This window comes from Petromyzon marinus, chromosome 32, assembly GCF_048934315.1.
Source record: "Petromyzon marinus isolate PM22_M1 ecotype Great Lakes invasive population chromosome 32, UKy_Petmar_22M1.pri1.0, whole genome shotgun sequence".
Lineage (NCBI taxonomy): Eukaryota > Metazoa > Chordata > Hyperoartia > Petromyzontiformes > Petromyzontidae > Petromyzon > Petromyzon marinus.
The window spans coordinates 4645838-4669446 of NC_133698.1; the positions used below are offsets into that span (position 1 = coordinate 4645838).

Genomic DNA, 23609 nt, shown 5'->3' on the forward strand with positions numbered 1-23609 from the left:
CCGTTTGGTGGCTACGAGCCATAAGGTGAAAAATTCCACGTTTGTACGGTGGGAAGCCAGGATATTGTCCATAAGACGGCTGCTGTCGATTGTTCCGCGTGTTTATCACGTGGGTACCCAGCGGGGAGGGGAGGGGACAATGTCAGAGAGTGAATGTCAATGGCACGAGGTGCTGAACCCGCATGCCTTGGCAATGGTGATGATGGCCTGGTTGGATACGGCATCTGTTTGGATGCTGAAGTGGACCCCCGGGTCCCCGCTCTCGGTGCGGTAGATGGTGCGCCAGTTCGCCGTGCCCTTCTCATCCGCATCGTCCACGGACAGACGCAGCACCTCCGTGCCAACTTTGTTCGTCCCCACCGTTGCCGATGCCTGCAACACGAGGATGATATTGATCGTCATCATTATTATTGTTATTGCTATGCTTGTTTACCGAGGAAAGCCTCATTGAGTCTGAAGACTCCTTCCTTCCCGATTAAGTAAGTTGCGAGTAAATCGTAAAATTGGGAAAATATGGATCACGACGCCGGCTTACGATGCTTTGACTTTTTTTTCAAACGACATCATGGGAACGTTAACGTCCCACTGTGACGCAGACGGCACGTATTTTCACGGTTAACACACACGCAGTATTAATCAGGGCAGCGACGGGCTCGAACCGCAATCCTCTGCAACAATTAGCAAACCGCGCAACTACTGAGCCAAGATCACGATCAGAGGTTATCCATAAGATGATCATCATTGCATCATTATTTCTGGCAGAGATTCATGGTTCGAATCAGGATGCCGCCCTGTTCATCACTGTGGATGTAATAACCATGAAAACATGTTCTGTTAAAGATCATATATGTAATTCACAAGCGTAGGCATTAAGCCTGCATCATAGTCCAATATTTACTAAATTAGAAAATTACCTGTAAATTACTGAAATAGAATACAAAGCAGTCATCATATCTGACTGTTAAAATTTGGTAGTCATGCAACTGGGTAAACATGCATAATATTAACATTCAATGAAATACCCATCCAGGGCACCGAGTAATGTATTTATAATTCCAAGACATTTTAAATAATTAGCCTCTGTTCCCACCAAACATTCTCACAGGATATGAAACATTTATATATAACAAAGCTAGAAACAATGGAAATAAATTAATTATCTGTTCGAGGCAAATCCAGTGTCTCTTAGCCACATACCCGGGAGAATACATTAGCTACAAAAGTAGAATATAATGAATGTGCTTAAAATGGGAAACTAATTTTGTACAAGGTGAATATAACACAATGTGCAAAAACAGCACGCAATAATTTTTCAATGAGGGTCAAATAAATCAAGCAATGGGAGCTTGTGTACAAAATGTTACTGTAAGCAATTTGCAACACCCAGCGAAAGCAATTTCCTGCACCTTTAGTAGTTTGTAATTTGAAATAAAATATTTTAAAAGACAATTAGCGGTTTATATTGAGCAATCACAGAAAGACAGACACTTTACATAATCCGGCAGGTTTTAACCATAGCTAGAATTGGCCTTGAAGTCACCCAATTGCGTACATTCACTCTCCGATGCTGTCCCAGTGTGCACCTCACCTGGGTGCTGGTGAACCTAGGTGGATGGTCATTGGCATCCGTCACTGTGATGACGAGGGTGGCGGTAGCAGAGAGCCCTCCACCGGCGCCATTGAGATCCGCAGCCACAACCTCCAGGCTGTGTGAAGCCATCGCCTGGACTCATGCACGGCACAGTGAATATTGCAGGTGTGGTCAAAGGTGCAGCCTCACAATCGCTTGCGCACGCCACCGCGAGGGGGAGCACCTCCTCGAGGGTATTTGGCCTATGCTTCCGCGCTGATCAGGCATTTCGACCAGGTGGGTGTACACACGCTTTAACCCCGTCGCACACGGCCTGCCGGCAGACTGACTCGTCACCAAATTATATTGCTGGGCGCACAGAGGTGGTGCGGGTTTAAGAAACCGGCTCATTGTTTGATTTGCCACACCAGGAGGTTGAATTTAACCGTCAACCGTTAAATTAACACCACGGCAGCGGATGTACAGGGGACGCAGAATTTTGCACTGCAGTGAAACTGGGGAGGAATAGCCATGACAGTGTATTAAGCTGAAACGAGCGTATCACTATAAAGGCAATGGGCACCACGTTTAAATAATACTAACAAGCGAGACTCATTTTAAAACTAACATTTTAAATATTCAGTTGAATCTTCATATGAAAATCCTGTCCCTTATGGGACAGCTCAGTTTGCAAAGCATCAAGACTCCTCATCATTAGATTGTCCTGGGCAAGGTCAAGTTATCCCATCGGTTGCCTGAAGTCATAACAATCTGTATCACCAGGTGAGTTCCACTCCATTTGGAAAAGCAACAGTTATATGACTAGAATGAAACTCACCGTAGGAATGTGAAATGAACACAACCTGTTCGGAAAGCCCAATGGAGATTCACACCATCCCAAACTCAATCAAGCATGAGCAACTTTAGACTGATTTTGGCATCGAACAATTGTACAATTGTACTTTTGTGCCTCCACGGTGACGAGATGTTAACTACCTCACCTGGTATTCAGGAGGTCGTGGGTTCCATCCCGACCCTAACGCCTGTATATTTGGAGTTTGCATGTTCTCCCTTTGATTGCGTGGATTTGTCCCTCCACGTTTAGAAACATACGTTTGGAGTATTTGACTGCTATACATTTCCACATGTTTGTTGAGCTATCATTTGTGGCTAGGTCACTTCTGAAAATGAGCTATGTAGCTCAGTGGGCCTTACATGGGAAAATAAAAAATAGGTTTGTATCAGCAGCCAGACCTCTCCTATACCTGCCCCAGAATGAGAATAAGTCTCCTTCTTTCGTATGGCTGATGTAGATGCACAGCAGCAACTACAATTTGACATTCAGGTGGTCAAGTCAGAGAACCGCGCCAGAAGTAGTGAAGTGTATCACTGTAATTTCTCCTTGGTATTTGTGGATTGGGCATTGCGTCGTTATACGTTGTACTGTCTGTACTGGATGACCACAGTCGCACACTACTGGAGAGTTTTGAATTTTTCATTTGTCCATCAGGTATCCGCATCTGCCATGGTTCTTTGCAGATGCCGTTTAGGGTGGACCATGAGCTTGGTGGAAGATCAAACCCAGGAATCTTCTGCGTTGGTTCTTTCACGAGGTGGATATTTGTGAGTTATTTTGAACTCCATTCAGCTCTCCAAGCTGAGAATACGTGAACATGGGTAATGAGTTAGCAAAATAATTGTGAAAGCATAGGTACAATTTGTGAATTAACCAACCACTCACCTCTCTGTCCAGCCCTGACTCACTGACGGTGATTATGCCAGATTGTTCCTCAATTGAAAAAGCACTCGTTTCAGAGATAATCTTATAAGCGATCTGAGCATTTGGAGTGCTTGGGTCATCTTTATCAGAAGCAGAAATTGTCCAAACGCTTGTTCCTGTTAACACAAAACACAGACACGTCAATGTATACTTTGCTACCTCCCCAAAATGGGGTCGTTTTTTTGCGAGAGTTGTTTTCTCTGTACCCTTCAAATCCCTTATAATCAGCATATATTGCTTAATTTCAGGCTGAGTTAAACAAATGTTATGCACTATGGAGCACTACACCAAGTCATTACGAAGCGCTGTGTATATTGCCAGAACGGATTTTAACTAAAGCAGAAGAAAAATAATAATAGGAGTGTGCTCGTAAGAAAAGCCCATTATCTGCTGGTTTTCCTGTTGTGCGTTTTACCCTACTATGTTATGTTATACAGGTCTCGAAATGTGGTTACATGTAGATGCTCTCTACAGTTACTGGAAATTGCATTGTCTTATATATAAAAGTCATTTTTCGTCTGTCTGTATGGCTGTCCGTCCGTCTGTCTGCGTACGCGCGGTTGCGAGGGATTTGGCTCTCAAACCGTGGGGTTCACATCGAATTTATTTTGCCAGGCAGGATGCCCTAAGCCCCGCGGTGGGCATAGGCTATTCCGTTTTCCCATCCGTAAATGTTAAAGTAGTTAAAATAGCGTTTTAGCGATTTAACTTTTATTTATTTATTTACTTTTGCCGCCCGGCGCAGGACAAAGCACGCAATTAGCGCATGCGCGAAACGCTGACAGGAGTTGCCCCTGGCATCACACACACGCCATCGCTGGAGGGTGGGGGGGGATTTCTCATTCGCGTTCAAAATACAAAAAAAATACACGCAACGCTGAGGTAAATTCATCAAAGTGTCATGTCTTTTTCTCTCCTCCCCCCCCGCACCCCAATGTGTGCACTTGCTACTATAGGCTCAGTACATACTAATATTAAAGCGCTTAGATAGTATTATTGTAGTGCGGGTGGGGGGATGGTGGCCTAGTGGTAGCAGCCCAGCCCCCAGCCTCAGCCGGCTGGGCAATCTAGGCGAGGCCGGGGGCTCTGCACGGGACTAGGCCTCACCACGGCATTCTGTCAGGTGAGAACTTTGTGCTATGCAGTCGGGATATACTGCTATAGAGTCAGCATGTACTACTGTAGTGATAGCAGGTACTATCAGTCAGTATGCACTGCTGTAATCATAGCAGGTACCACCACACTATGCACTACTGTAGTGATAACAGGAACCACCACAGTGGGTATGCAATGCTGCAGTGAAAGCAGGTACCACCACAGTCGGTATGCACTGCTGTGGTGATAGCAGGTATCACCACAGTCAGTAGGGACTGCTGTGGTTAAAGCAGGTCCCACCACAGTCAGTGTGCACTGCTGTAGTCATTGCAGGATACCACCACAGTCAGTATGCACTGCTGTAGTGAAAGCAGGTACCACCACAATCAGTATGCACTTCTGTAGTCATAGCAGGGTACCACCACAGTCAATATGCACTGCTGTAGTGAAAGCAGGTACCACCAAAGTCGGTATGCCCTGCTGTAGTCATAGCAGGTACCACCACAATCAGTATGCACTGCTGTAGTTAAAGCAGGTACCACAAGAGTCGGTATGCACTGCTGTAGTGATAGTAGATACTGCTATCGAGTTGGTAGATACTGCTATATAGAGTTAGTAGATACTAAAACAGTCAGTATATACCACTGCAGTCATATTCTTGGTTCTTTCGGTAAAGTCACGTAGAAGGGAAATAATGAAATAATGAAAATAAAAATATAAAACAAAGACATTATTATTTCCCTTCTACGTGACTTTACCGAAAGAACCAAGAATATGAATCCCTGCAGTCACGAAAGCTTTAAAACGAAATCCACTACAGTCAGTCAATACTGCTACAGTCAGTAGTTACTACTATGTTGTCAGTAGATACTACTACGGTCAGTAGCTACTCGAGTCAGTAGATACTACTATAGAGTGAGTAGATACTACTATAAAATTAGTAGTTACTACTATACAGTCGGTAAATACTTCTGTAGGGCCAGTAAATACTACTACGGTCATTCGTTACTGCTACAGTCAGTAAATAATACTAAACAGTCAGTAGCTACTACTGGCTCAGTAGATACTACTGTACAGTCTGTAGATACCACTACAGAGTCAATAGATACTACTTACTCTGTTGTATGTAGGGTGTGTAGGTATATATACCTACGCGGGGGTAAAGATATTTTTTGAGGGGGGTCGACAATTTTCGGAAACCTTTTAGATCAACTATTTACCACCCCCCCCCCACACTTCCTATATCTTTTTGGACTTGTGCAAGCTTCTTATAATTTTGTTGGTGGAGAAATGGACAAACGGCCCACCGGGCTTTCACAATAGCTTAGTATCTGTGTATGTATATGTAAGGTTTTGAAGAGAAGTTTTGAAATATATTTTTCGGGCGGGCAACACCGGGTACTTCCCGCTGGTAAGATATAAAGTATAGCTGCTAAATATCTAAACAAAAATGCACAGCATCGGGCATTGATAAAAGCAAGATGGCAACGCCTCCACGAAACCAGACTTAACATTCACCACTAGTTTGCGCCTCTGAACATGTTCGATGTTAAACCCCGGTTGGGCCACTAAAGTTACACTCAAGTTCTATAAACGTTTTAGATGCTTTGAGGCTATGTCCATGCACATCACTATGACCATGTTTTTTATGGTGATGTGCACTCCCTTGTATGTATGTGCAATTTATTTTGCACCGTACATATCCGACCGTGCTAATCGGAGGTGCGTTTACTTAGTATTATTCCAATACAAGGAGCAGCAGCTGTGCAATTGCTTTCTCACACCACTGCTGGCGGATGGGTCTCTACCAGAGGTAACTCTAGTTGGAGCTCTTGAGAGCCCTGCATAAGAGGGTATTTTTTTTTTATCAAATCTTCCACGCTAGTCAGATGTCTTGGAAGAAGTTATCCATTCCGGTACCCACCAAATGAAACCTGCTGATCGATGAATAGTGGTGCTCCCATTTATACTGCTGGCTGGACAGAGGTGTAGGGATTATCTTGCACCATTGTTTCAACTGCAATGCCATGAATTGATCATCCCAACATTCCAGTACATTGCCAAATTGACCGCCGCTGTAACATGTATTATGATAGCGGTTTATCCGGTGTCTTACCCATGGGGGAGGCTTCTGACATCTCCTTGCTGAATGTCGCTTGAGAAAACTCAGGACTGTTGTCATTCTGATCGACCACTTTGATGATGACAATAATTGGTTCAAGTTCTGCACCACTGTCCGCGGCCTGGCTGCATGTGAGCTGTTTCAGAAAAGTAAGTGCACCCAAGTTAGTACGGTTATTCTTATCTGTACGAAGGCGTCGTTTAATGATGGATGAGCTGAGTTGTTCTCGGGCAGCGTTTGGTAAAATGAGCAGCACCTGGTCAGGCTGCAATCCTTTGTAAAACGTTCGGGAGACCAGAAATGCATTGTTTTTAATCACAGAAATGTGGAACTGCCACGGGAAATGAGCACTCTCCAATGCATGTTTTATTCCATTTGTCCAGACTGAATATTGTACTTTGTTGGTACAAAACTTGGGTTGTACCTATGTCCACATTGATAACCTTGTTTAAAAAGGTTGTCATCATAAAATCCACTTTTATTAGCCATATACATAAACTTTTATTCTTAAATATTTAACATCTCTGGTGGGGCTGAATTGTGTTTTGGCTTAAGGAACTATTTCACCATGTGGGACAATGACTTTAACATAGTAACGTCCGTTGAAAAGAAACCAAACAATTATCATAACACCATAAAAAAAACAATTACAAGAAATCTACTGACGTTTCTTCATCTAGATCTTGTCACGATGCGGAGTGGGATTCTGACATTTGGATAAACTGCGAATGTGGTGACTTCCGTGGCATCGGTGCGAGTCGGAGCGACGCGGGGGTCGCCCACCTTGAACTCGGAGTGCTCCTCCCTATCTAGGGCGGCTGTGATGCTCAGCTCGGGCACAAACTCTTCGATGATGAAGAGTCCCTCAGGTGGCTGGTCAGCCCCTTGCCCCGTCAGTGTGAAGAACAATTCGTCACCGTCTGCCGGTAACTGAAAAAGAGCATTCGCCGTTCTTTACATGGACAGAGAGAGGCCTCGCCAGATATACCAGTTTCCGCTGGTGACTTTGCGAGGCCAAAAACATCACTCGATTTGACCACGATGCTCACAGCCGAGTACAGTAGACCTGGCCACCTTTCTCTTCCTCCTTAAATATTGATGTCTCGATGGGGTAGACAAAATTAAGTACCACTTTTTAGGAAGCTGAGAATGGCACGAGCCATGGACAAGTGGCTTTTCCCTCCACCCTGGTTTATGGAGAGCGTTTGCATATATGTGTGTGTGCATCTGAACTGAGTTTAATTGACATTGTAATAATAGGGGTTTTCCCCTCTTTTCTGGCAACAAAACTGAAACCTTTTTTTACGAGGATTCATGTCGGCATTAACCACAATACCTGCAGTCAAAATGCAAACAAAAAAACATACTATAATAATTTATGCATTGTCCTTGAAACTGTTTGGTCCACACCAAGGGACGGCTTTCTTTTGAGCCTCGACCCAATTGGTGCTCGACCAGATGACGCAAAAGGCGTCATCTGGTCGAGCACCAAAAGGGGAAAAACCCTATTATTACATTTTGGTACTGGCAAAGGAGGTCTAATTATATAATTGACATTGGTTTGGTTGCTTAGCTTATCCTATTTTTACTGCCAGCCCAGCCCTGATATAAAGTCGCAGAAATAGCCTAGTGGCTTAGGAACATCAGAGCGAAAATATCCGGACACCAAACGAGTATCTCCGAGATGTTGGCTTCATAAGCACTCAAAGTGGATTAGACAGAACATCCCCACCAAGACCTCGAGTGAAATAACATTTGTTGATTCTTTCCTGGGTGAAGTAAGTTCATGATTTTTGATCGGTTGACGACTCAAGAGACCAGAGTAGTCTCATTTGCAAGACTAACCTGGGTCACCATAATGACACAAAACAATGGAATAAAGTATTGCAATGAAGCAAATTGAAATCGGAGCAAAAAAACAACTATTACTGAAGAAATAAAAAAATACTTCGAAAGAAATAAATCAATATTATAGAAAATAAACGCCCTGTCGTGAAAGTTAGCTCGGACAAATAATGTTTAAACCGTTCATAAGTGCAAGTAAGTTCCATCAACATTAAACATTACGGCTGGGGCGGCCAGCCTGTAACAGACCAAGAGCCAAAACGTTCCCATGAGTTCTGCAAAGAGGCAAGTGTATACATATATAAGTGTGTATCAAGGCCGTAGCCATAGTCAACATTGAGGGGGACCAAATCTTCCAGGGGGTCTGGGGTCCCCCCCCAGAAAAAAAATCTAAATTTGAAAACTCATTTCCTGCCTAAAAAAAATATTCACTAACACATGTGATGAACTTTTTATTTTTGACAATAATGTCTAATAGTGTTATTGTATTACATTGCTTTTCTTTTTTTACCTTTTCTTGTTTCATTGTATGTAATGGCAGAGATTAGGGATTCATAAAGTACAACCATAACCACAATCATATAAACAGAAATCTATGCATTGTTTTATGAAGACAAGTCCATATATTGTGGCCAATATTCAGCAAATTGTTGTTTTTATTTACATAGCATCGTAATTATTTTTAAAAAATATTTTTATAGCAATATTTTGGGGGGGGGGACATTTTGAGCATATTTGATTATTGGGTGGGATGCGTCCCCCCAATATATATCATAATTACGGCCTTGGTGTGTATACATAGACAGTTTTTGCACAGCATGGGAGACATTCATTATTCTTTGCTACTACTGAGATAGCGCAGTCTACTTTATGCCCCTTCGATCGAGCCGCATGCGACTCGGGAGACGCCAGTTGGCCATCGCCACATTCCGGTCAATATGTTAAAACGACGCACGTGCAATGAATGCAGGTACATTGAAATACTGTAAATAGTGACATGGGGCCCTTGTTTCTTCTTGGAATGATAATGAATAACATGAAGAAGAAAAAAAAACATACTCACGGTGTCTAACAATTGCGGGAAAGGGCCCTGGCCGTTCTCTTCGACGCTGATGTAGATCGGAGACGCAGCCCTTCTTGGTCGTCCGACGAACAAACCTTGGCCAAGCGACAACCAATCGGGCAAAGACAAGCAGTGCCAATCGGCACAGGTTTACCTCGCTCTGTGCCAGTGTTTATCACTCGTTTTTAGGGGGGGGGGGGGGGGAGGCCCACGTTCGCCGATAAGACATCATCAGCGTGAGGGCCGACACGCATTTGAAACCATTGAGGTTTGACAGCGTCGTGAGAGGTGCTTTCACGTTTTTGTATTGTCGGGGGCCGCACTTTAGGGCCCGCATTTAAGGCCACCAGGTGCCCGCCAGTGGCCTGCAGGCCTTTCAGGGAAGGACACAGCTTTGTACGGTAGTAGATGCGTTTAAAAAAAAAGTGCGCACAAAGCCAAATGGCGTAGCATGGACCGTAGAGTCACCCAACCCAAAATGCACCGCATGTGGAGACAGCCGCTTGCTGAGTACCACATACCATGCACACACATTGCATTTGCAATGCTGTCCAACGTCCGACTGCCATAGCCGCATATAGCGAAGTTTGAGTAGAAATACGTTCGCCGCATGTACACAAAATCGCTCAAACCAAACCCGTCTAGAGTGTGGGAAGCATGCCTTGTTTTAGCCTCTCTCCTCTTGCCACACACATAGAAAACTGCATGTGACTGGCAAAGTTTGAAGAAATCCACACAGCAGCAATGAAAAGAGGGCAGACATCTCAGCAGTTCTGTTTTGTACACGTAATAGGGTTTTTTTGTTCATAATGAAGTATTCGTTTTTGTAATGTGGTGTGTTGTGTAAATGTGTGTTTCGTGTTTGTACTGTCTGTGATTTATTTGTTGCAGATCATATTGGGTGTTCTGTATGGTGTTATTTTGCATAATGTGCTTTACGTTTTTTCCTTATTGTTTCCTTATATATTGTAAATTTAATGTTATACATTGTTAATAGATTGTATTTTAGTTGGTTTATTGTGTGTAGTATCGAGTATTTTGTCCAGAATTATGAAAGGTATTTATTTTGCATTGTAGGTGGTGGCGACGTAATGGTTCGTGCGGTGCCCTATGAACCCAAGCTCCCCGAGTTCGATTCCCAGTTGCGACTGACATCAGTGGCGTGATACATGACCTGTTCATTGCCCCTTCCCCCTTTAACAACCCGTACTGATCTGCGTGGTCAAGTATGGCCACACAAACTCGCGTGACTGACGTGGCATTGGGAAACGATGGTTTGAAAGAGGGCGCTATGTTATTCGTCTTCTTTAAAAAATAATAATCAACATTTGGCCGCCTTTTATATTCATGAATAACATTACACATTCTCCTCGACGAACACATATACAGTACATTAGATTGTTATAAATTGCGTTCGCTTTTTTAAATCATAGCAGCAGATGTGCATAGAATGGTCTACAGATATCCATTAATTACGTTTGCGTTTCACAGCTGGTGTATTTAATTAAAACTAAAACGCTGCCAATGTTTATACAGACCCCGAAATGATTTGTTGACTTATTTGTTTCCATTGAACGCATTTCTTTTTTCCCCGGATTAAACACTGCTTTATACAGCATCATATATGTTAATATGTGTAACAAAGTGGGGACTGTTAGGGCGTGCTGCATTGATTAACAATATAAAGGCAAGAGGTAAAGTAACAGCCCTGTATTTTCTTGCTCAATGCCACTACTGGCAGAAGGGACTTCACGTTGTGGGCGCGCTTAAGAGGCCCTCTAGACTCTAGATGACATTTTGACCTCCTCTTCCACACTGGACTGGGGTCTTGGAAGAAGTCGGATTACCCACAATCTGCCCCATTGTTTCAATTGCCGTGCCGAGACATCGAACTGGTGACAGGGAGACTTCTTCACAATTCGAGCAAATCGCCTGATGAAGCTGTTGTAATCACCAGTGAAACGTTGTTTCGTTAGTGAAACTGCGATGAACATGTTGTCACATTAAATTGTATAAGACCCTGACCTGGTCATTTATAAGTGCGCCCTAAGTCTGTAATTTAGCTCATTATAGTGTAAAACTAATATTTTGCATTTTAAAGTAACATCTGTTAATTAGTAAGTATGTTAATGTATGCTAATGAGCACTCTTTTTTCTGGTAGCCCAGAGGCAGCAGTGGAAATATCACCTCAAATGCATTACCTAAAATTAAGCACTGTACTTTCTCGACTATTTCGCGCCGTACGTAGCAAACCGTGCTAATCGGAGGTGCGGTTTGTATGTACATTGAACTTCTTTCACGCCATACGTAGCCAACCGTACTAATCGGAGGTGCGGGAGGGTAGTGAGGTGTGGGAGCGGATCATGAGAATGCCAGAATTGCCTGACAAGCGACACCTCTTTCTCTATGTGTCACACGCGATTTGTTTTCTCCTTTACAGTTTTCTGTATTACGTACTACACAATATATTGCTTTGTTTTTCCACTGTTATTTGCACTTTTAAAATATGTCTATGTCCATTAGTAATGCTATATATAACGATATATGCATTCATTGATATATGTACAGCAAGTCCTCATTTAACGTGGTAAATGCGTTCCTGAAAGGTTAAGCGAAAAACGCGTGAAGCGAAAACTGTTTCCCCATTAATGATGAAGTTTGGCGAGCTAAGAAGTGTTACTACGCACACACAGTGAGACTGCAGGACAAGTAGTACGCCACCGTGTTACCGTATCATTCCGTGTACTACATCATATTGCTCAGTCGCGCAGCTCAAGAAAGTAGTTCGTCGTTGACCGCTCAGAAACTACGTGATCAATATATGCGTTCCGCGTCATAACAGGGTGCGTTCCGCGTCATAACAGGGTGCGTTCCGCGTCATAACAGGGTGCGTTCCGCGTCATAACAGGGTGCGTTCCGCGTCATAACAGGGTGCGTTCCGCGTCATAACGGCGTGTGTTTGGCGTCATAACAGGGTGCGTTCCACGTTATAATGGTGTGCCTTCCGCATCATAATGGCGTGCATCCCGCGTCATAACAGGCGCATTCCATGCTGTGCAAAGTGTTCTCTCATGGAAGAACTGCATTACAGCGAAAATCCATCGTGAACATGCGTTAAGCGAGGACTTACTGTACATAAAGTTTATGGTTGTGTCCCCTAACTCTTTGAATATTCATGATCTCTGATTTAATATTCACGCCGTTCTGCAGGAACGTGTCCCCACAAATATTGAGGGGTTTTAAAACGTAATTTTATCATCTGGATAAATTTTGGACTGAGTCAACCCCCAGCTGGGATTTGAACTTATGAGCTTCTGACTGTGAGTGAAGCGGTCTAACCACAGCTTCATCCAACAGTATTTTATAGCTATTTATGTTATATATATAAAAGGCAATGAGTATAAATTATGGATGGTCTAAACAGCTGTTTTAACACCCCATCAATTGAGGGGTTTTTTTCGTTGGAACAAAAATTGGACATAACAGATACAGACACTCAGTTGGAAAATAGTACCATACAACTTTCATCCATCGACCCACAGGCGTTCTACTGAGTCGCTATTGAGTATGTGGCTTCTTTAAAACTATGATAATTTGCATTTATAGGAGCAATTGCATAGATACCTCAACAATCAACAACAACCTTCCATCACATCTCAACTATTTCAATGCCCATCTGTAGTTTTAGTCTCGGGACATCCCGTGCTTGCAACTGTCCCTCTGTTGCCAAAAGGTGAATGGAGCACTTGGCCGGTAAGTGGTTATTAGTCTGTCAGTAGGAAGATATTGTCACTCTTTGTTTTCGCAATGAAGTACATTGCGAGTAATTGATAACATTTCAAACCATGACGCCGGCACACGTGGCCTTCTTTTGTGTTCATGCCACAGGATGTTTAATATCCAGTGTGAAGCTGACGGTACATGTATCGTTTTCGTTAAAACGCCCTCACCTCTGTGACAAGCGGTGAGCAGGATACCCGTTCGGTCATTGTCACCTTAAGGCTGATGCAACAAAAATAAACCTCAATAGCGCTTTTGAATAATTATAGGAATCATTATTCGTCGTGTTCCGAGTCTTAAATGAACAGCACATGATGGCGAAATGTCATCTGCAGCAATGCACACAGCAGGACAGAACACGCCAGGGACATCTCTGTGTGGACACCACCTTACACATGCGGCTAGCACGTGGTGGGAATCTATTGCCAGCAGAGTAATAATTAATTTCTTCTTTAATTACAGTTCCGCGAAGAAGTTTACACTCTGGACTATATATTACGTATGAGAAACATCTTCTGTGTGGGGAATGTGATACCGACATAATACGTGAATGATCACTTTGAGTTTCGAGATACATCAGAATCTGAATATTTGTTTGTACTGCAGGAGGATTGCGATCAGCTATAAAGCTCCTTTTCACAGATGACCAGTCGGGGCGGGTAACAACGTTACAACAACAAACAGTACAACGACACGATAATAGTGCAAAGTACAAGAAAGGAAAAAAAGTCACCGAAACACAAACAAATACAACACGAAACCATCCCCCACCTTACCAGACAAAACCCACTCGGATATGAACTTATTTCTCAAAAGCGACCTGGCCACAAATGATAGCTCAACAAAGTGGCTTATCATTTGGACATTTATGGCGGAAAAATAATCTGAATACATCCATGGTCGCTTTGGATATTACATTGATTTTTAAAAAACCCACAAAACTGTTGAGATTTCAACACTGAACATGTACAGGCTCAAGTTGCAACGTGTTCATCGTCATCTTTATCCATGGTCAATTCACCTGTCACGACCATGCCATGTGCAACCGTTCAGCCAGCCGCTGCCCTTGAATTCACTACATTGCTCCATAACTTCGTTGGACTTTCCCTCTGATGTGTTCCAGACAGATGATCATTGTCTTTAATATATCTCAACCTATCCACTTTCTTTTTCAATCAAATACACAAATGTGTATATACAGTCGCCTCGCGTTTTACGTGACGCGATTTTTGGAATAGCGCGTTAGATTAATTTGTGCTTTCATGTTTGGTTATGCGCGCTATTTTTGAAATAGCGCACTCCAGCGCGTTGGCCACGGTGCGCTGAATGCGCTGCGAGCGACTTCGTTTGTCGGGGCAGCAAAGTTGATTAGCGATGCAGCAGTACTGACAGCAATAACAAGCGCGGGGCAGGAGCATCAGTGGGAATCTCCTTTGTCACGCGCTATTTCGAAGATTTTGTGCGCGTGAAACTTCGTGTTTGTTTAAATTAAGTTTTGATTTACGCGATTTTGAGTTACGTGTCGTTTTGCAAGGACACAACCACGGCGTAGAACGAGAGGTTGCTGTATGTAATTGTATGATTTTAAATTATTCGTTGCTCAAATGCGAATTGGGGCAAGGATAATCTACTGTTTACAGCGCTGTGCCAGTGTTGGAAATTCCACATTCATATGGCAGGGGTGAGTTTGTCGATAGTATAACCACTGTTGACTTCCTCACTAAGTGGAACTCATTTTATTGACCTCGGAACGATGATGGGCTAAGTCAATTGTACAATTTGACTTGTCTTTACATATATTCAACGAATGCCTATACTATTTGTCGGTACATTCTCTCATACTCACTTATATATTACCTCTTAATTTAGCGCAATGTACATGTACAAATATTTCTGTATATTGATTCAACAAATAAACTAACACATATTTTCACTTCGCACAAACGCCATTGTATGTGCATTCATATATATGTAAATTATGGTAATGGAAATTTCAAGAAATAGATCAAGGATCTTCGTAACCAATAAACAGAAAATGTTTCAAATGTTCATGGGCAATCGCTGGCATGTTATCTTCAAAAAATAATTAAAATAATTAGCCAATAAAATCCTGAGCATTTTTTTAATCAGTGTGGAAATGTATTTTCTCTTGGTGAATGATACATATCGAATGATACTCCTTATTGGAAAAAAACCGATCATAATCTGTGCCAAATTAACCATTTGCCATAAATAAAACATCCACGCGAAGTGAATTAATAAATCCATGCCACTGAGCAGTGGCGTTACGTGGCTGGCATGGGTCCTGGTGCAAGGGAATTAAATGCCCCCACCCCTCCCTGTCTGCTCCCCCTCTTAATAGCCCAGCACCTGGGCCCACCCGGTCCACGAACCGCATGCACAATCGACACCTATGCCACGGCCACTGAGCGTGCGTGCCAGTGAAGTGCGCTGGGTTGTGCCAGGCTGTCCCGAGTCATGGATTCTTTTCCCACGGACACCCCGTTCAATTTGAAGCAAAAGAGAAGACTCTGACTACAAAATATGGGCTGCTGAACGTCCCCGTGGCCTTACACGATCGTGGAAATTTGGGAGGGAGCCGCTCGCCCAGCAGTCTCGGCACCTTCAGGGTGTGATTGGAGTTCCACCATGCCCTGTAAACTAACGGAGACACGCCGGCCTTCTTGTAAACTAACCGGTGAGATGCTGGGCTGTGCAATGACCCTACTTGACAGCACGTAAAGAGAGAGGCCAGAGAGGTAGATGATAGGCGCCATCTCTTTGTATGTCATAGGTTCTGATACAAATTAAATGATAAAAATATATGTCTCCTGATGTTTTAATGTAAGCAATATGATGGAAAGAACGTATGCGAAAATATGTTTTGTACTGAGATAGTGAAAGGTCGTAATTGCCCCCACCCTCAAATGATCACTTGGGTGGATTATCATCTTCTCTGTGGTTCTGCGCTACTGAAATAAGCCTTGCACTGGGAGATTTAAGATGAGGCGAATGTCACGTGTGGTTGGGCACATTTCTTGGAATCCAGTACACATGGCCATTGCGTTTACTTTGTTGATGCAATTGTTTGAATAGCAGCCTAAATATGACGCGGCATGGTTGACGGATGCATCACACAGCCCCCATTAGACAGTGGCAAATGTATGCGCTTGCACTGTTGTTGTTGAGTGTGTGGCTGTGTCATCGGATAGCGATTCAAGCTCTGGCAATCTCCACGCACCGATGGGTAACACCCCTGCTGAAAGGTTGAGTGCATTCAACAATGTGAGTCATCGCAAGCATTTTGTCCACCACCCCCCCCCGCTTAGTTTTGCACCCAGAATGTATCTCTCTTGCGTGGGCTTGTTCGTGTGAATGGCGGAATCAGCTGAGGAGTTGCAGGACGCTTTCAAAATGCTTGGCAGCACGAAATGAGACATCGTGACAATTTGCTTTCATTCGTTCATTTCGTTTCGTTCGTGTCTTAGTCAGCTTGTCTTGGCGAAGGTCGCGACAGCAGCATTTGTTGAGTAGTGGCGGTCCAGACTTCCCTTTACCTGGCGACAGACTCCAGCACTACATTAATATACACTACTACACTACATTATACACTATTATACACTACATTACTATACACAGACTCTAGCTCTTCCTGGGGAATTCCTAGGCGTTCCCAGGCCAGCTAAGTAACACAGTCCTGCCAGCGTGTCCTGGGCCGGCCCGGGGTCTTCGCTGGGGCCGACTCATATTCAAATAGGAATTAAATTATTTAATACGTTTGAAAGTTGGGACAACCTCCTCTTAAAAACAACATTATGCAGAGTCTAATAAAACGAAACATCCACCGGCCACAGACTGAGAACCATGAGAAAAATAATAATGCAATACTGCATGATTGAGTATGTATTTTTGCGTAAAACACAGACGTACATGAGTAAAAAAATAGAATGAAAAGGTACACTTTTGAGATTGTGTAAGCATGGATTTTAAGCGCCAATGCACGCCCGTGCCTGTCGACAGTATTTCTTAGACTCTGTTATCATTATCAGAATAAGCGATCAGATTATTTGTTACACACTTTCTGGTACCAGCTGTGTTGGATTTTACTTTGTGTGTGTGTGGTGGAGGCTCATAAATTATGCTAGTGGCCATCCTCCTTCCACGACAGGAGGCAGAGGTGCAATAGCCCACGAAGATGGTCAGTGCATTTGGCGAATAACTGAGAACGAGATTGCATAGGCGGGCACGAAGGCTTGGTCATCTGACAATCAACCCAGCATGTTAGCTATAACACCTGGATCACTTCCATGACCTCATTGTCAGTGAGCCTTCACCACTTCACGTGCCACCCATAGTTTCGTCGAGGTGCTTTGGGGAAAAGAGGGCTCATGTTGGGGCCAAGAAACGTAAGTGTCTGGTGCACGGAGATAGATCACCATTGCCCATGAGCCAAAGAGATTGATTGGTAGCACCTGCAACCATTGTCCACCATGAACAAAACATCTTAGTGCAAATAGAAGTCTGTTTAATAAACACGCTTTGCATGTATTTTCATATTCCATGGATGTTTCATATCACATTATATTTTAGTACTTACAAAATTATATTTTCTTTCACATTATGGTACCCTTCCTTGATAATAAAAAAGAAACATTCTAAAAAGCTACCACTGTGACATTGTACTCATACATATCTGTTATATATAGATTAAACAATACATATTGTTCGCATTTGCCATCCAGGGTGGTACCACGAAACCATTTTTGGGCCATTGGCTCAAAGACCAACGTGGCAGATGGCTCAAGCCAATTCGTAGATTTTCCATCAGTTTGTTGGTATTGCATGCCACCTTGTGGAAGTTATAGTGAATAAAGGCTTCATTGAGGTTTCATTATTGCATACGAAAAAAATGGGACGCTTCAGATTGTATTGCGTGCGTGAACATGCATCCACAATGGGGAGCAGTTTGTACATGCATACCGAGCTTCATGTAACTTGTTACAATCCTAATAATATAGGGTTGCTTCCAATCTATTCACACCATTAGCAATAGATACCTCATCCTGGTCTGGCCATCATCTAAGCAAGCTCAGCGCAAAACAACAAGTATCAAGTATATTGTGTGGTGTGTCAGCATCAGCAGTGGAAGTCAACAGCAGCCTGATTTGATTTTGGCCACACCGCTGCATCACGTGCCCTTTCGACCTGAAATATGTGCTCTCCGATTTCTCTTACTCTTGCACACAACGCAGCTTCATCGGAATCGTTTGCCCTGTTTTGTTTGTTTGAGCATGTCTGGTTGTGAGCGTGGTTTTCAAACATCATTGCAAGAGCTGACATCTCAACGTGTAGATATCTTTCGCTCGTATTGTTGAGTTTGCTGTCCATCCCCGCGCACCTCCGATTCGCACGGTTGGCTATGTACTGTGCGAAAGAAGTTCAACATACATGATGGGCGGAGCTTGGGATCAATGCCAATAACACACCTTGGTGTGCAGGTGTTGAACACTGAAGTGCTGAGAGATCTAGCACGTTAAAAATGAAGTTATGGCGATGTGTGGTGTCAATGATGACTTGACAATTGCAGTGTGTTCTCACAATGACCTGCGTGGATATACCAGTTCTAAAGAAATGCGTTTTCAATCTAGGTCGTGGGTATGAAGGAGGTTGTGGGTTCTATCCAGACCCTGACGTCTACATATTTAGAGTCTGCATGCCTCTCTCTCCGTGGTCGCGTCCATAAAACACTTTAAAAATATGGATTTTTTTTTTATAAATCACATCCTAACGAAAATAACTTGAACCAGTGCAAAGTGATGCCGGTTTATGGTTAGCTGCGTCTCCATGCTACACAGAAATATCACGCCACAGGCAATCCCATTTTAAGTGCTGTAACTACTGCAGCATTAGAGTGCACCTCCAATTAGCACGGTTGGATGCGTACGGTGTGAAAGAGGTTCAACGTACATAAAGGGTACGTTCCAGAATTCTCTTGTGTTTCTAAACGCTTTCAGTTGTGTTTATTTAACCTTTTAAATTAGATTAAAAGCTGTATATGGGCGAAGCTTGGTCTTCATGGAAACAATGTGGTTTTGTAAATAAAATGCCATGGGTGCACTGCGCCAGGAAACAACACCCATGAATTAGGCCACCAAAATCAATCCACTGCTGGATGAAGTCCTCGCCAAGCTGCTGACAACCTCCCACGACCCTGTGATGCAAGAAATCCATCCAGCACCTTGCGCGTGAACTTATCTAACCATCGCTCCGTCTCCTCGGTGGCCTTGCTCTCGGATGCGCTCCATTCCTTGGTTGCCACTCCGTGATGATTCTGGGCCATCGTCCCTCGCCCTTTGTCGCGACGTGCCCTGCCCAAGCCCGCTTTTAACAAGTTGGATGATGTAATGAGACCTGCGCATGCTTTCTAATTCACATGCTCCTCTTTAGGAGTCTTGAGGCAACGCTGAACCTTGAAAGCAGTGGTGCTTTACCATTACCTGTTCTCAATGGTAACATTGTTTTTATAATGTTAATAAAAAATATAGGGCTTGATGAAACAAAGTAGTTGTACTTATGCCCGTGCTTAATTTGTGTTTTGATGATTTACCGTCTAAAAAAAATCTGGCATGTCTCGCACACCCCAGGTTAAGAACCGCTGCTTTAAAGTAAGCAATTACTATTGGTTTGCTCTTTAAGATTCAACTCATTGTTGAATGGATTTATTGTACACAAACAGAACTGTTAACATTGGACAGGCAATGAGAGGATGTGTACAGGGTGCACGTACCGGCTTGCCAGCTGTTGTTAATGAGGGCCGACCCACTTGGGAGTGGGCTGAGCACAGCAATTCTGGGAGAGAGCTGGACTGCTGTGCAGGGAGATGCCTGAGAGAGAGAACACAACATTAAAAACCATGCAGGGAATGTTATGCATATCCATTAATAGACAGGTGGCTCATCAGTCGAGCGAACGGCTCCAAATTTGAAAGGTTACGAGTTTAAATGGTGGTTGGTAGTTGACTAGGCTCATCATCTCTCTGGGGTCAATATACTTGCCCCCACCATAAGAACGTGGAATTAATTCCACTGGCTCGGGGCTGTGGACAGGAGATGAACACCGTACCTCGATTCTCACTTGAGCAGCAAATCACTTTGACTTATTTATTATAGATATGAGCCTACTGAGTAAAATATACCCTACTGTGCTGTGTTCTTGGATAATTGCATACATCCATATGCACAAAATCAATGCACTTTATTAAAGTTCGATGGTTAAATGGACATTATGCCACACTTAAGATTTTTTTTAATAACAACAACATAATATTGCTCTATGTCGCTATGACAAAACAATGAAAGCCATCAATTGACAGGTGATAATAGTTGTCATTAAGATGGAAAGCCAAGTTCCAAACGTGAGAATGTGGAATTGCACCACTGAATCATGGCTGCCAATATATATGTGCCACTGCATTTCTCACCTGAGCACTTATAATGTTGATGTAAAATCCAGTAATATATAATTACCAAAATGTACAAATATATGAGCATTCATTTTGTAAAAGTATTTTCTGCTGCTCATGAATTACGAACTTCATGGTTTTGTTTTAACAAATATATTATAGAACATTCTCACATGGAGAAATATTGCCATTGATTTCAGGTATTAGAATATAGTACTGTACCTGTCAATATTAGGATTACAATATAAACTTACTAATATTGTAATACGTATAGCTCAAGGATTAACGCATTGAAGATCAAAATCATATTATTGTGATAAATTCATTACTATTCAAAAAAGTGTACAACAATGATACATTGACTACCGTATTACATGCTATTACCATTCACAAATAAATGTACAACATTGAATGCGTACCCATTAAATAAAGTTCAATATTTTCCTTCTGAAAAATGTATTTACATTAAATGCACATTGCATTGCATTAGTCGCTATTTAGTTAAGCCGCACGACGTAAATTAACGGTAAAGTTGCCAAAGAAACAAACTTCAACTAAACTTACCCAGGACAGCCATGCCACGATGCGCACCACTATTGTAGCGTGCATTGCAGCCTTTCAGAATCGACAACCGGTCATGATGTGCTACTCTTTTATACTGTCGTATTGCTAAGTCAGTATTGTTGAATCACACGCGGGGAAAGGCACGTGGTGCACAATACGTGCCTCCCACCTTCACTCGCATGTCATGATTAGACACACCAGTGCCCCGTTATCAATTGATTTCAAACTATTACAAATTTACAATGATATTTTCCAGTCTGCCGTGAATTTAATGCGGAATGAAGACTTCACCATGCCATGTCCATCATAGGGGTTGTTTGACCTCAATTTACCAAGCTGATGAGTGGGGGATGGTGGTGAAGTGGACCTTCATGACCATATGATGTTATTTTAAAAAAGAGTAGGCCATGTGTGCTGGTGTCATGGTCCATATGTGATTAATGACAGTACTGCAAATTACTTAATTGGGAAGCCACTTAGCAACTTCGTCCCCTCCTGGCAGACTAATGCCCACTTGCAGGCCCATGCTGGGTTCACCACGTGCTCCACAGGGAGAGCTGCCACCAGGGGGTCCCCTACCGCAGGGTGTCTTGAGATTAATTGAATAGGAGATGTAAGTGATGATGATAATAATCATAAATGTATGCATGTATGTTGAACTTCTTTCACACCGTACGTAGTCAACAATAACTAATTGAAAGTAGTGAAAAATATATTATTTTTTGCATTTACAGTAGTTGCAAATAATGATCACCTTTGTGAATTGGGCTGATGAGGATACAGGACACAATTGCTTGATATTGAAAATTATTAAATGGGGTCAATAGCAGTGGCAGATGGCGAGCGACGGCAATTCCCAGTGGAAATTCCTGTCCAGATGCACTTACTGAGCCACCCACCCCGTGATGATACCACATTCGCATGTGCAGCGATGTCACCGTCTCATCTTGATCGCCAATGCGTGCACAAGATATAAAGGTTTAATTTTTCAGTCTATTCACCCTACCCTATCTCGGTGGTATGGATGTTATAAACATATCATATGACTCACATGTGGTGAACATTTTTCAACGGAGCATCAAGAGGTGATTTTCCACATTCGGAAAAGAAAAGCCCATTGAAATTACTAATTTACCGTGTACTAAAATCCAGCCAGGTGGCTCGGCAATCGGGCAAGCAATTCACAGTTGGCAGGTTGCGAATTCAATTCTTGGCTAAGATTGATTCAGTCCATCATACCTCTGGGGTCAATAAAATGAGTACCTCTTCATGGAGTAGTCAGTGGTTGTTGTTCTATGGACTTGTCCTGGCCATAGAAATGCGAAACTTAACAAAAAAAAACATTATTTGGAGTTCAATAACATAAATGTAAATCATATTTATTAATAAACCCATCTTTACAATTTACTTCGTTGAAAAAATTCACTTCAATGCCATTCTCGATTGAAAAAAACCCCCCATATATTTTCATCAAATTAATATTTTTGCCATTTATTCACATGCCTATCAATCAGTGTACTGTGCTATACGGCCCTTAATTAAGAACATTCTGAAGTTCTTCCAAAACAATTGAGGTAATCACTTTGCTATAGACGTGATGCTTTGCCATTCAACAAGCGTGGGCCAGCCCAGGAATTCCATAATAATGGAGTGATGTAATGCTAAGGCGCAACTAGCGATCCCCCAAAGGCACGCCAGCCCCCAACAGCAGCCAAGGTGCGCTGGGATGCAGCGCTGTGTATTCACCTACCCCGCGCTTCCGAAGGGCAAACGCTGAGTCGGTCAAGAGCGAGCGTCAGGCCCTCTGGTCGTTTTTTCGACCACGAGGAATTTTCCCTGCTCAGCAAAATGCTGCCCCGGAGTGAATAATGTAGTTGAGGTTGTATCTTTAAACCTTTGCAGCGCCGGTAAATAGATTATCTTACAACGTTGCAATGTTTCTATAAAGTCTATGCTCTTGATGGTATATTCTCCAGATTGACGGACTTTCCCCCCTGTATTTAAAGTTAAGGTTGGGGATGCATCTTATAATTTGGTATATCTCGTAAATATGCACTTTTAAATCTAGATTGAAAACTCATTTCTTTAGAACTGCTTTTTGTGTTTAGTTTGTGGTCCTTCTCCCGCACCTACAATCAGCACGGTTGGCTACGTGTGGTGCGAAAGCAGTTTTACATACAGTACGTAAGTTTTGTTTCACTTTGACTCTGGGTGCAACTTTAGGATCCGTATTACTTTCTGTAGCGGCTTGACCTTGCGAAAAGAGTCTAAGGTCAATGGTGTGGTGTGGAGCTCCGAATCAAACTGGGGTCGCTACGATCGTAATC

The 23609-nt window shown here is 42.9% G+C and overlaps 1 protein-coding gene across 1 annotated transcript; it reads right to left on the bottom strand.

Moving 5' to 3' along the window:
• Positions 1-65: 65 nt before the first annotated feature.
• LOC116948088 (cadherin-4-like) lies at positions 66-23514 on the bottom strand. The gene is made up of 8 exons (XM_032964417.1): positions 21283-23514; positions 20044-20140; positions 9476-9570; positions 7351-7497; positions 6562-6703; positions 3312-3466; positions 1589-1723; positions 66-372 (listed from the first exon to the last, which is right to left on the bottom strand). The coding sequence occupies exons 1-8, from the start codon at positions 21325-21327 to the stop codon at positions 157-159; spliced, it is 1032 nt and encodes a 343-aa protein (XP_032820308.1). The 5' UTR covers positions 21328-23514; the 3' UTR covers positions 66-156.
• Positions 23515-23609: the final 95 nt, after the last annotated feature.

Bases quoted from the DNA above. Each gene is read 5' to 3' on its own strand.
- LOC116948088 (XM_032964417.1), bottom strand. From the start codon at position 21,327: ATGCACGCTACAATAGTGGTGCGCATCGTGGCATGGCTGTCCTGG. The intron at 1,724-3,311 runs GTGAGTGGTTGG...GCATGAGTCCAG, and splicing joins AGTCAGGGCTGGACAGAGAG to GCGATGGCTTCACACAGCCT. The intron at 373-1,588 runs GTGAGGTGCACA...CTCGTGTTGCAG, and splicing joins CTAGGTTCACCAGCACCCAG to GCATCGGCAACGGTGGGGAC.